Source organism: Nothoprocta perdicaria, unplaced genomic scaffold, assembly GCF_003342845.1.
Source record: "Nothoprocta perdicaria isolate Ctin4 unplaced genomic scaffold, notPer1 scaffold_139, whole genome shotgun sequence".
NCBI classification, from domain to species: Eukaryota; Metazoa; Chordata; class Aves; order Tinamiformes; family Tinamidae; genus Nothoprocta; species Nothoprocta perdicaria.
Window position 1 is genome coordinate 831334 of NW_020454527.1, and position 12109 is coordinate 843442.

Genomic DNA, 12109 nt, shown 5'->3' on the forward strand with positions numbered 1-12109 from the left:
CCAAAGTGAGAGCAGTTTTATTTAAAATGCTGGTCCTTGACACAGCTGTAAGGACAAATCAGATCTTTGTTTTTCTCTGGCTTTGAGAGCTTGAGTGTTACTCAGTGTTTTGCCTCATGGCAGCTTGCTGTACCTGCTGGGGCTCTGCTAGCACCAGAGGATGCTCAATATGATTTTCTCATCTGCATCAGCGTATGAAAAGAGAGCACAGGGGCACTCGCAGTGATTAGATGCAAAGACAMATGCAGCTTCAGCAAAGATCTGAAGCCAGGCCGTAATGCACAGCCAACTTTTTCCTTTTCTTCTGTTTTATCTTTCCTTATCTTCTCTCACATGGTAGACATGTTAATGAGTCTTGTCACCYCTTATAAGAACCCTTAGTTGCCTCAGTATTCAACCAAACTTCTCCAAAACCCCCTTATTGAATGTTTATCACGGAGTCAGCAGCTGAGGGAGACTACTTAGCATGTGGAAAGAAGCTTTCAGTCACCAGCAGAGACTGTATACAGAAGTCTAGGGCTCCATAGTGCTAAGAAAGTTGAGTTGCTGTGAACYGGGGCATCACTCCCGACTTTCTGTCAGTCCCTGTAATACGATGTATCCCACAACTGATTTATAGCAGTGGTACAATCTCTTATTCTTTGTGTCTGAGTCAGGGAGGTGGCAAAACTAAAGCAGCTTTCTTTGAATCTCTCTGCATTGCTGGAGTACCACGTACCACAATACAGAATATCTAAACCAGCGTTGGACTGTGTACACAAATGGACAGATGTCTTATCACATCCTCTCCCTGCTTTTGCTACATTTGTGGCCTGGCAAAGTGGCTTCAGTTTCCAAAAGCACAGCACAGACCTGGTTTGACCAGGTGGGGAGAATGCTGTATTTATCTTCAAAGGTTTTGCCCTGAGCTGTTCCTTCTGACAGCACTGCCATGCTGACAGTCTGCCTTATCCAACAAGTACCTGGGAAGCAAGCAGCTGTAAGCTGGATGAGTCACATCTTGCACCAGGGCTGACCTTGGCACTGCACTTGAAYTTCTAATCAAGTCCTAAAACCAGAGCAAAGACTGAGGGAAAATACTACAGTGTTCTAATTCTCAAAAACATCATCTTTGGAATTCAGAGATTATCCAAATCTAAATTCAACTGTATACCAATTTGGCACATATTACCACCTCTCATACAGCCTACATGGCATAGGTTATATGGCATGCTTTAAAACAAGACAAACACAACGGGCTGGGATATAGCATGTCTACTTCAGGGAGCAGCAAGGAGCTCGTTAATATAATTTACAAGAAACATTTCTAAAAATCCACTTTGTAATTTAAAATAGAAATGCTTAAAAAGCGAGGGTTGCTTTTTTTCTTCTTAAATTTTCAAAAACCTTTATGAAATACAGTCTTTCTTCTAAAAGGTGCTTGTGTCCACTACAGYGTGCATTGCTGTTAATTGCTAATCCCAGAAAGGGAGTGGGATTGTAAGGGAGGAGAATGCATCCAGCTCTTGTAAGATACCAGCTCTTTACGATGAGTATTATACAGGGGTGCGGCAGTCTGGAATGTCGTAAATAGGGAAATGCTGGGGAAGGAGACTCAAAATTCAATAAACCATGAAACATTAGAGTTTAACAATTATGACTTATTTTGCTTTTTCCCATAGTTTACAAAATTATTTTACTCTTAGTGTTCAGAAAACCACCACAGTTTGCTTCCCCAGTATCGGTCGCAAGTAATACTGATCAGGCAGTGTGCATGGAAGAGGAAGTTCTGTTCTGCATACTCAGTGCAGAACCTCATGCTGAATGACAGTCRAGGAAAAAAAACAAACTTAATGGTTAAAGTGACAAATGGAGCTTGGAGCTTTTTTTTTTCCCCTCTTCCCTGGGATTCCCTGACATTTTGTGCTGTTGACTGTTGATGCACAGTTTGCACATCTAGTGAGAGGTGCGCCCCTCTCTCAAAAGTTGTCTCTTCTTCTTGCTTAGGAGGAAGAATCTATCGTCATTTCTTTCTTTCCCCTCTCTGGGGAGGATAATCAAAAAGGTAGACAAGATTTTTTTTTTTTTTAAAAGGTTCATGACTACCCACACAATCCCCACGCTTTCCTAAAGCCATGAAGGTACACAGAATTCGGGAGTAAAAGACATCTTCTTGTGGTTCCTTGCTTTTTGGCTGTGCTTCATATGTGTAGTTTAAATAAAATTTTTTTTCCCTATGAGTTAACTCATCTCCAAAGCCTGCTCAGCTCACAGAATTGTGTCTTCCTGAAAAAATCCCAGTTTTGCATATGGGTTCTTCCSTTTATTTATCCTGAGTAATCTCTTTAAAAATGGGAAAAGAGTGTGGGCTCCAAGGCTCTACTTTGACACCATTCATATCTTTCTGAGTTACATGGTTCTCCCGGGTAGGAGCCGGGTGTGTGCAGCAAAGCCAGTTAGATGGAAACTCCATCCCAACAACAATCACAGCGAGCAATGGGAGAAGGACAAAAATCTTTTCTTGTATCCAAGGATCCCATTTGATTTTCACTGCTTGTAACCTGTGAATAACGCCAGGGAACTCTCAGTTTCCATTGGGCTATGTAAAAAATGTTGCCCAAACAGGTAAGAAATGTTTGGCTGTTTCCCTCTCACCCTCAAGCAATGACAACAGGCTACGCAGGCATCTGTTCCTAACCCCAAACAGGCTGTGGCTCACTTTTCTGAACTACAAGCCAGAGCTCCTTTCCTAGGAGACTCATTTCTTAGCTGTGAGGCTCAATCATCAATAAATTCCAGAAAATGGCTTCTATAAAAGCAGAATTCAAAATACTTTTGCAAAGTATGTTATGTTGATCATGATTCTTGAATTCCAATTTGTTCCCGATTTCTTCCTTCTGACCATCACTGTGGACAATATAGGCCACATTAAACTATTATAAAGCACAGAAGATCAAAAGCATTTTTCAGATTCTAATTGATGGGTTGCTGTAAAATCCAGTCCTGGAAGGGAACTGGGAACACCAAGAACCACTTCTTGACAAATCCCCCTGAGGCCAGCGTAGATTTTGAAGAAGCAACAGGTGTCTTTACAGAGCTGCTCTGAAATTAATATCTTCCTTTTTATCAGCAAGATGGAGAACATAGTTAGTTTTCACTTTGGCACACAGAAAATTATCTTTCTCCAGCTGCAAGGCAGTCTGCAAGGCCCAAGTACTTTCTGTCATCACCACAAGGCCTTTGATGACACAGAAAACTCCCAGAAGCAAGTCTGTTAGCTCTGAATGGCCGAGTCACAAACCCTGCTGGCTCCATAGAGGCACTTTTATAATGGTTCAAATTAGGAGCACTGAGGAGGGATGAGAAGAAAGCTGATCATAGGCAGGCCAAAGAAATCCTCCTTTGAGGCAGCTATCAGCCAGGCGCCATTGCACACATTCATCTTCCTTGTTTTGCACTTTTTTTTTCATCATCTTCTTTTGGTTGATTATTTTTCTTCCTCTTCTAATTAATAATTTAGCTTTGTCACCACCCGCTCCCGGCTTGTCTCCAAGCCCTGGTTGCCCGAACGTTTGCGGTTGCGCTTGAGCTTGGATAAGTCTTTGTCAAAGACTTCACCTGACCTTAATGCCGATACCAGGTCATCAAACTCCCCACTCTCCTCGGAGATACTTCCTGCTTGTGCTTTCTTTTGCCGCCTCTCTTTTTCCCTCTGCTCTTTTAGCTGTGGAGAAAGACACAGAACTTCAGAATTAGCTAAACAGGACACTAGGTTACTAGAGATACTCAAGGAGCAGACTGGTGTATCAGTATAGTTTAGGAGAAAGGTGATCAGGAGTTTACCTACAAGGCCATCACCCATGACAAGGCCACTTTACAGCCCTGCTGGCTTTCCCCTTTTCTGCACAGGGAAGCTGAGAGCAGGAGAAACGAAGAATGAGCAGTGCCTCGTGTCTGCCTCACAATGCACTATATCCAAAGGATTATGCATAAAATCTGTCTATGCTGCAGATATTTTGCATAAATTATACAGCAGTCTAGTGCCAGCAAAATAACCGTGACAAAGTGATACTCTGCAAATGATGCTGGCTCACCCAGCTCCCAGGGCCAGGCTTGCAACAGCCTTTGTGCGTCAGCAAGTACTGTGTGAACAGTACCTAACCTAGTGAGTTTATAGTTAGCGTGAATGCATCTACACAAACCACAGTCACAAGTATAGACACAACCAGCTGTCCACTTAGGCCAGAAGTAGCTATATTCAGACAGGCAGAAAAGTCACAATGCAGCAAAAAGAAGAACAGAAAGAAGAAAAAAATTCTGACAGATGTAATAGAGACTGTGAGTTGAACAAAATGGAGAATGAAAAGTGTATGAGAAATCAAAATATCAACAAACTGTGTCCACCAAACAGCTCTGTCCACCAAACAGCTGTTTAGATGGAGGCAGCATCTCGCAGTGATGAGAACAGAAAGGAAAGCTGTCTTGAATTCAGAAAAAGAAAGTGACTATAAGCAGAAAGAGTAATGAAACAGTTCAAATGCACTGTTGGTGTCACGTGGGCAGAAAGAAACCAGCCTGGGAAGGGAGCAGAACCACTGATTTTACAAATCATCAAATAGGTCCATCTGTCAGTGTGCCGCTCTTGCAGCACCAGGGAGCTCGGTTATCTCCCACACTGGTCAGACTTGTGATTAGTTGAGATACCAAGGCACAAACAAGATTTCTGAAAGGCAGGTTGCTTATTCTGTGCCTTAGCCCCAGGCTGCAGGAAGAATTTTTCCATAAGCGAACTGCAACCCCTATCTTGATGCATCAGGCTTGCCAAATCATCTCAGTAATTTTATAGTGGACTCCTGTACTTTCTAGGCTAGCTGATAAGAAACTGAGCCTAAGTCCTGGCATTTTATCTCTCTCCAACAGTTCCAAGAACCTTGCTGCCATCCTAGAGTTTAACCTGTCTCTTCTTCTGGACAGCGCAGAACAGGCTGCTTTAGAAATAACCAATATTTAAAGCAGCAGTTCCCTTAAGCATAGGCTGGGGCTGTGGTGGCTGCTGGGGTTAACGTGCTGGCAGAGTGGAAGGATGCAGAGGAATGTTGAGCAGTTCTCAGGCCTCAGGAAAGCCGGAGGTCAGAGTGGGAAGCCGGTTCACACGAATCCCTGGGGATACCCACATCAGCCTCCCAGCAGCAAAATCAATGATACACACAAGCTCTCTCACCACGTCAAGGATAAAAGCAGACTCAAGAATCAAGGCATTCAGGCCATCCAGAGAGAAATATTGCTAGTGTAAGTTGAAGCAGGCGCCAGGGCATTCACAGTGTCACCATATGCTGTCAGATGACAGGCACAGAGCAGATGACGACAGAGTCTAAGTGGAAGATGACCAGCTGCCAGTTCCGAGGAAAATCTGGCTCCAAGAGCTTTTGTGCAGAGCCTGCAGCCTGAAAGGAGGAGAGTCTGGCCCTGGGCAGGGGTGGCACCATCTTGCAGAGTGACAGGGCAGAAAAGACAAGGCCAGAGTTGGGTACCTAGACACAAAGGAGGTAGTTTGGGAGGCAAACAGCATGCCTTTGAGGTCTGAAAAGGCAACTAGCAGGAAAACATCATCATCTAGAGTAGGAGGAGCAAGTGAGGTGGCAAGGAGAATAATATGAAACACCCAGAATAGGACATGAGTGCTAGAACTCGCTCTCTCAATCCTTCTCTTGAGACACACAAAGATGATGAAATGAAGGCCCTTCCTGTGTGGGGGTTCTCACCATGGCCTCCATGCGTGCCCTGCGCTCCTCCTCTTCTTTCTTCTTCCTCATATTCTCCAGGTCTTGCTTGGCCTCTGCAAATGACTGTAAGAAAGTGTCGAAGATACCAAAAAATTCATCTGGCTGCATCTTGCCCTCGCTCTCTCCAAAATGCTTCAATGCCTTGGAATACTGTTGGGGGACAGAAAACATAACAGCAAGAATTAGGCAGGCCATCTAGGAAGGCAGCAAGAAAACCCTATGAGTAACCACACATGTAACTTGAACCTCTCTCTGCATTTGTRGGATGAGTAAAAACTCCTCCCTGGCCACTCACTTAAGACAAATGCCTCCCTCTCTAAATAATCTGCTCTCCTGGGTATCCTTTGTGCAACACAGAGTTGGAAAACACTAGTATCTACTGATGCCAGAAAAAATACTTGTCCAGTGCCTGAGGATGACAGAGAGACTTCAGAGGACAATGCTGGCCACACCTCAGCAGCAAATGTGGGACAGCAGGGTCAGGAAAAACAATATATCCAGGGAGCTAGCTGGCAGAAAACAAACTACTAAACAGGTAATTTTAGCTCATCGTTTCCCCTTCCGCCCTCCTCTTTGCTCTTCTCTGTCTCCTGAAATCCATTGCTAGAAGGATTGGAGTTAGAGAGCTTTTGACATAGTGTGACAGCCCATCCTCTCAGGAGGTTTTGCTATGTCATCCATCTCTCTGAAGTCCTCTGAGTCAGGGTGTTGCCTGTGAGAGAGAGGAAATTATGGACAGACATGGCATGAGAGAGGGGCAAGGAAAGCAGCCAGGGCTCCCRGGCAGACTTAAAAGAGAGTGCATACATCACAAATGGTCTTTATTTTAAAAGGCAAATGTTGAGGCTGCAGGATACGTGTGGAGGCAGCCAACTGGCAGGACTTCAGTCACAGGGCAGTCCTGATCTGGATATGGTGAAATCACAGCAAACCCTGGCTGTTGGACATCAGTACTCATACTCTCCTTTGCTCTCACACACTCACAAATATCCCTCAGTACTCACTGAAATGCCTCAAGTACACGTGTATATAGTCTTTCAGCACCATATATGCACATATCCGTAACTCCTATATACATCCAACAACCTGTCCAGCCTCATTCACCTCACACACCTCTGTCACATCAGGCAGCACTAGAAATATATTCCTCACAGCATTGGTGCCCTCATGCAGAACTGCCCAAGCACACTCTGCCAGCACTTGCACACACCGCCACTGACAAGCAGAATATCCCTAAGAACATCCCTAAAACATCCCTAAAAAATCCCTGAAAACAAAGCAGTCACTAAAACAAACCCAAGGTATAGACTGCCATCAAATTGTGTGTATTCAACTAATGCAATTTTCTAACTACAGCACTAACACAGCCCAGTTTTCCTTTCCWTGGGTGGGTGCTCTTGCAGAATGGAAACGATACTTAGAACAATTCAGGGTCAGCTTCCAAGGAGAAAATGAATCTGGGAGCAGGTCTTATAAACCCCTTTGGCCCTGTACCAGGTAAAGCATAAACAGTGTGTCCCAGTAAACTGCAGGGGGAAGAATTCTCCAAGGAAAACAGCTTCCTTCTGGCATAGCCTGAGACATTCAGCATCTCCCCTCCTCTGCTTTCCTTGCCAGGCCCACAGAGCAGTTTGAAGCAATAGCTTTTTTTTTCCCCTCCTTCTTTAAAAAGGTTGTGTTCTCAGCCAGAAACAAACAAAGAAACTCGAAGTATCTGGAAAAAAAAAAGTGTTGGAAGAAGTGCAAGTTGCTTTGAGCTACCAAACATGGCAGGAGCTGAAGGAAGCACTAAAGCAGCAGCAAGTCATGGAGGGAGTCCAGRCTATGAAAACAGCAATAGTTTCTTCTTCGTGCTGTTTTCTTTCCTGTCAAGCCTCGGACGATGCACACACAGGAATATGCACACACTCTTTCTCCCTAATTCTCTATCTCTCCCCAAACTGATACTTACATGTATGCATACAATATGCTTAAACATAAGAAAACTGCAGCAGTTCCACAGTAATTCACACTGACTGTCACTAGCCCTTCAGCAGTGGGAATACAGGCTGCCAAAGCCACAGAGGGTGATAATGTATCTCCACATGCTGTTTTTTCTTGGCTTGCCTGCTCCAGCAGACCAGCTGGTCAGGGAAGGAGAGTGATGGAGAAAGATTTCTGCAGCACACAGGCACTGCCACTCCTAACTGCACGGAGCCCCCAGAGCTCAGGATCGTGCACAGAAGATGCATTACCTGGAGTCTCTTCCCACTTATCTTGGTCCTGTGTTTTGCTGGGAATTGAAAACAGTCAAAAATTAAGAGTCATAATGAAGTACCAGCCAGAAGGAAGACTGGTCTATCTCTCATGAAACCCTAAATTCAGAAGCTCCCCAAGGAGATAGCTATTGTGTTTGCCACTTTGTGGTAAGTATCTCCTGCTCCTAAGGTTCCTCAAGCCCACGCTGTCCTGTGCACAGCAAAAGTAAGAGTTGCTGCACACAGAAACGGAGGTGTTTTGAGCCCACAAAAGCCCRTAGGTGTTTCTGAGTCCTTGTGGAAGAGGGCCGGCTGGCAACAGAAGTGTTAGGAGTCTTTGCTTCATAGGTCCTATGTCAGGATTAGACCTCAGGAGCACCCAGAACTTTCCACTGTCAGTGGGTGGCGTTGTCTGCCCATACGCTGCACTTCACATATTACCCAGCTACCAGTAATTTCTTTTCATACAGGCAGAAGTGCTTTTGCCATTGCGTCCCCACTTCCGCTATGAGGAGTAACAGCACCGCTGTGCTGGAAAGGCCCAGCTCCCTGGGAGCCTCCCAGAGGCGCTTGTGAACACAAATTGAGGAMTCTGAGCAGCAGCAAGGAGGATCCATCCTGAGAACAGGGCAAGTGCAGGGTCCTGCRCTTGGGGAGGAATAACCCCAGGCACCAGTACAGGCTGGGGACTGACCTTCTGGAGAGCAGCTCTGCAGAGAGGGACCTGGGCRTCRTGGTGGATGACAAGATGACCATGAGGCAGCAGTGTGCCCTGGTGGCCAAGAAGGCCAACGGGATCCTGGGGTGCATTAAGAARAGCGKCTCCAGCAGGTCGAGGGARGTGAYCGTYCCCCTCTACTCAGCCCTGGTGAGGCCACATCTGGARTACTGYGTCCAKTTCTGGGCTCCCCAGTACARGAGGGATGTGGAGCTGCTGGAGAGAGTCCAGCGCAGGGCTACCAGGATGATCAGAGGCCTGGAACATCTGCCCTATGAGCAAAGGCTGAGRGAGCTGGGYCTGTTCAGCCTGGAGAAGAGGAGGCTGAGGGGGGACCTGATCRGCGTGTATAAATACCTCAAGGGAGGCAGTGAGGAGGAGGGGCCGGCCTCTTTTCAGTGGTGGACAGCGACAGGACTAGAGGAAACGGCCACAAGCTGAGGCACCAAAAGTTCCACAGGAACTTAAGGAAACATTTCCTAACCGTGAGGGTGACAGAGCCCTGGAACAGGCTGCCCAGAGAGGTTGTGGAGTCTCCTTCTTTGGAGATCYTTAAAACCCGCTTGGATGCAGCCCTGTGCCACGTGCTCTAGGTGACCCTGCGTGAGCAGGGGGGTTGGACTCAATGACCTCTGAGGTCCCTTCCAACCTTCGGCATTCTATGATTCTGTGATTCTATGAACAGTTGGCTTTGGTGCCTCCTACACCAAAGGTGGTCTGTCACTGTAAACCACTGGAAGGTACAAAGCAAAAATCTAAAAGCTAAAAGTGAGCTGAAAGTACAAAACCAGCTATAAATGAAAAATCTTCACTGAAGAAAGCATTTTAATTCTTTGCCTACCCCCTCCAGAAAAAGCTGATCAAGCAGAGGGAGGGAAGTCAGGAAATCTAACTTCAGCTGCCAGCTCTGCCCATGGCATGGCTTGGGAACCCATGTTTCTTGATCTCACTTTCTCCACTTGTTAAAGAACAGACTATGTTACTCCACTTATCTGATGAAAAAAATGGAAAGAACTCAGTCATTCGCATCTGTAGGGCACCACATCAGTTCAAGGTACTGTTGCAAAAAAAGCCATGTCCTTTCCCAATTTAAACTCCAACAGACCCCTTTGTTTTTATTACTTCTTCTCTTTCTATTCTGTTTATATTACTAGCTCTCCTTCTATTACTTCTCTTTTTCACATGGTGCTGGCACGAAGGGCAGTTTGCTGCTGGGGGCAGGTTCCCTGCAGCTAACCACACTGTGCACACAAGAGGCAGAGCAGCAGGGCACAGACCTAGAAGGYCTGAAGCCCCACCACTCTCCTCCGGCCTCTGCCATGGTTTTTGTGTAACCCTGCAGAAATCACTTAACTGCTCCCRGGGCAGATCCTCCATCCCACAATACCTGCTTTTGTGCACAGTTATGAAACCTACAGCTAAACCATTATAGGAGCACAATTTTTTTCAGAATTATCCAATATGCTGAAATAGCATGGAACAAGAGCTGAAGCTTGCCTATTCCTTGAAGTCATTTGGGGACAGATGACATGGGCAAAGTAAGATGGAAAACCKCGTTTCAGCTGGTTTTCCACTGCAGTACAGGATGGTATCTCTTTTTTTCATTAAAAAATTCATTTCCACACCATAAGGGCCCCCAAGCTCCAAGATATAACAGGTCCACGAGCTCAGTGCCAGCTCCCCTTCCTCTGCCAAACTTTCCACTGAATTCATCCTCTTGCCAAAGCAAATCGTTTAGACAGTTGTTTATTTTGAAAAGCCATTTCAGCAAGGAGCRGGAAAGCGGGACAGCAGCACACACACTCGCTGCTGCTCTTGCCAATGAAACGCTAAACAGTGGCAGAAGAGCTTTGGAGACAGCACGGACGGGGCTGTATGAGCAGGAGGAAAAACAGGCCCGATAAAAATTCCCGGCCACTGCTGCCTGCCACTAAGGGAGGAGCCGGTGAAAAAATGAATTACAACACGTGGCCCTGCAACAGGAACAATCTCCCCCAGATAAGTAATCCTGAGATTTCCGTTACAAAGACTACAATCTTGTACWAAGCCAGTTCAAATAAATGTCTGTTCTCTTCACAGGACAGATTCAAATCAGTTAATTGGAAGAGCCCTACTGATTTCAGGCAGGACTGGGTCCAGTTCTCCTTGCAACCAACTAACTGCCCTTTAAGGATCCCCCCATGAATTCAGCAGCCACTCGGGCAGCCAAAACCAGGTTACAGGTACTATAAATATTTCTGATACGTTAGATACCAGTCTTACCTGAAGCAACTACATTTCTAAGTTAGTATACAACAGGTATGTAATTTATATTACATATATGTAATGCTGTGGCTGTTTGTGGTGCAGGGCCTGTCCAYGCCACTGAAATACACCCGATCCTGATCTGTTCCTTCTACATTAGCCCCAGTGGCTCACAGGATATACCAGTCTCCAGCAAATGAATGCTCGAAACGCACAGCCTCTCACTGCCACTTGGACTACAGCATTTCTGCAGGCTTCATAGCATTCTACCATCGACGACTATTTTCTTAAAACAGATTTTGGTCTTCGCTGTCTTATTGTTCCTCAAAACACAGTTATTGTATGTGCTAAACTTACTGAGTATATGCAAGATTTTTATCTCCATTCCTCTCAATAAATATTGTCTGCCCAATTCTCTGTCATGGCAAAGACTGTCCACCTCTGTTGTGCTAACACACATCCCTCCATACAGAAGCTTAAGGTCAATTTTCATGGAGCAAAAATGTGAACATCAATAGTTATAGCAGTGTTAATACCTGACTAAGCAGATCCTGTTCTTTCTGAAAGATCCAAAATGTTTTACAAATGGGTTTGTTATAAACCACACACACACACACACACACAAAGTAGAGCAGTTTTACACAGTACAGTGATGCAAATTCACACCTGTCAACGTTCAAGTTTACTGTAAAGCTTGCTATGGACTAAACAGCACCTTATAAGTGGGAAAATAAATTTCACACCACAGGAGGAACCTTTGCCTGGGCCTGGGCATTTTCATTGTTTCTCCACAGAAATCCAAAGATATATTTTTCACAAATAAAATTCCATCTCATTCTCTTTTTGCTGTGAAAAATACTCCGTGTCTCTTTGAACATGTTAAAACTGGTGAAAGATTCCAGAGCAGAATTTCACTGTCTTCCCCTTGCTCCTGACACTTCTTCCAGTTGATGGGAAATGGCAGAAAACATTGTCCTTGACCTAATCTATGGATTCCTTTAAAATTTTTTGAAAGTGAGAAAACCAGAAAAAGATTAGGAAACAGCTGTGTTAGGTTCCTATTTAGAGAGTCGATCTAAAATTTCAAACAGTTCTTAACCAAGCATCTGTTTATTGCATGGAGATAAGCACTGTTACAAGGCTTTCTC

General features: G+C 45.1%; 1 protein-coding gene across 3 annotated transcripts in view; it reads right to left on the reverse strand.

The window, feature by feature from the left end:
* Positions 1–2333: 2333 nt before the first annotated feature.
* DAAM2 (dishevelled associated activator of morphogenesis 2) overlaps positions 2334–12109 on the reverse strand; it is a 188676-nt gene continuing 178900 nt past the window's right edge. For all 3 annotated transcript variants that reach the window (XM_026034035.1, XM_026034036.1, XM_026034034.1), the window contains 2 exons: positions 5742–5912; positions 2334–3703 (listed from right to left, as the gene is read on the reverse strand). In XM_026034035.1, coding sequence (XP_025889820.1) covers positions 3488–3703; positions 5742–5912 — 387 coding nt within the window. In that variant the 3' untranslated portion in view covers positions 2334–3487. The remainder of the gene's footprint in view (positions 3704–5741; positions 5913–12109) is intronic.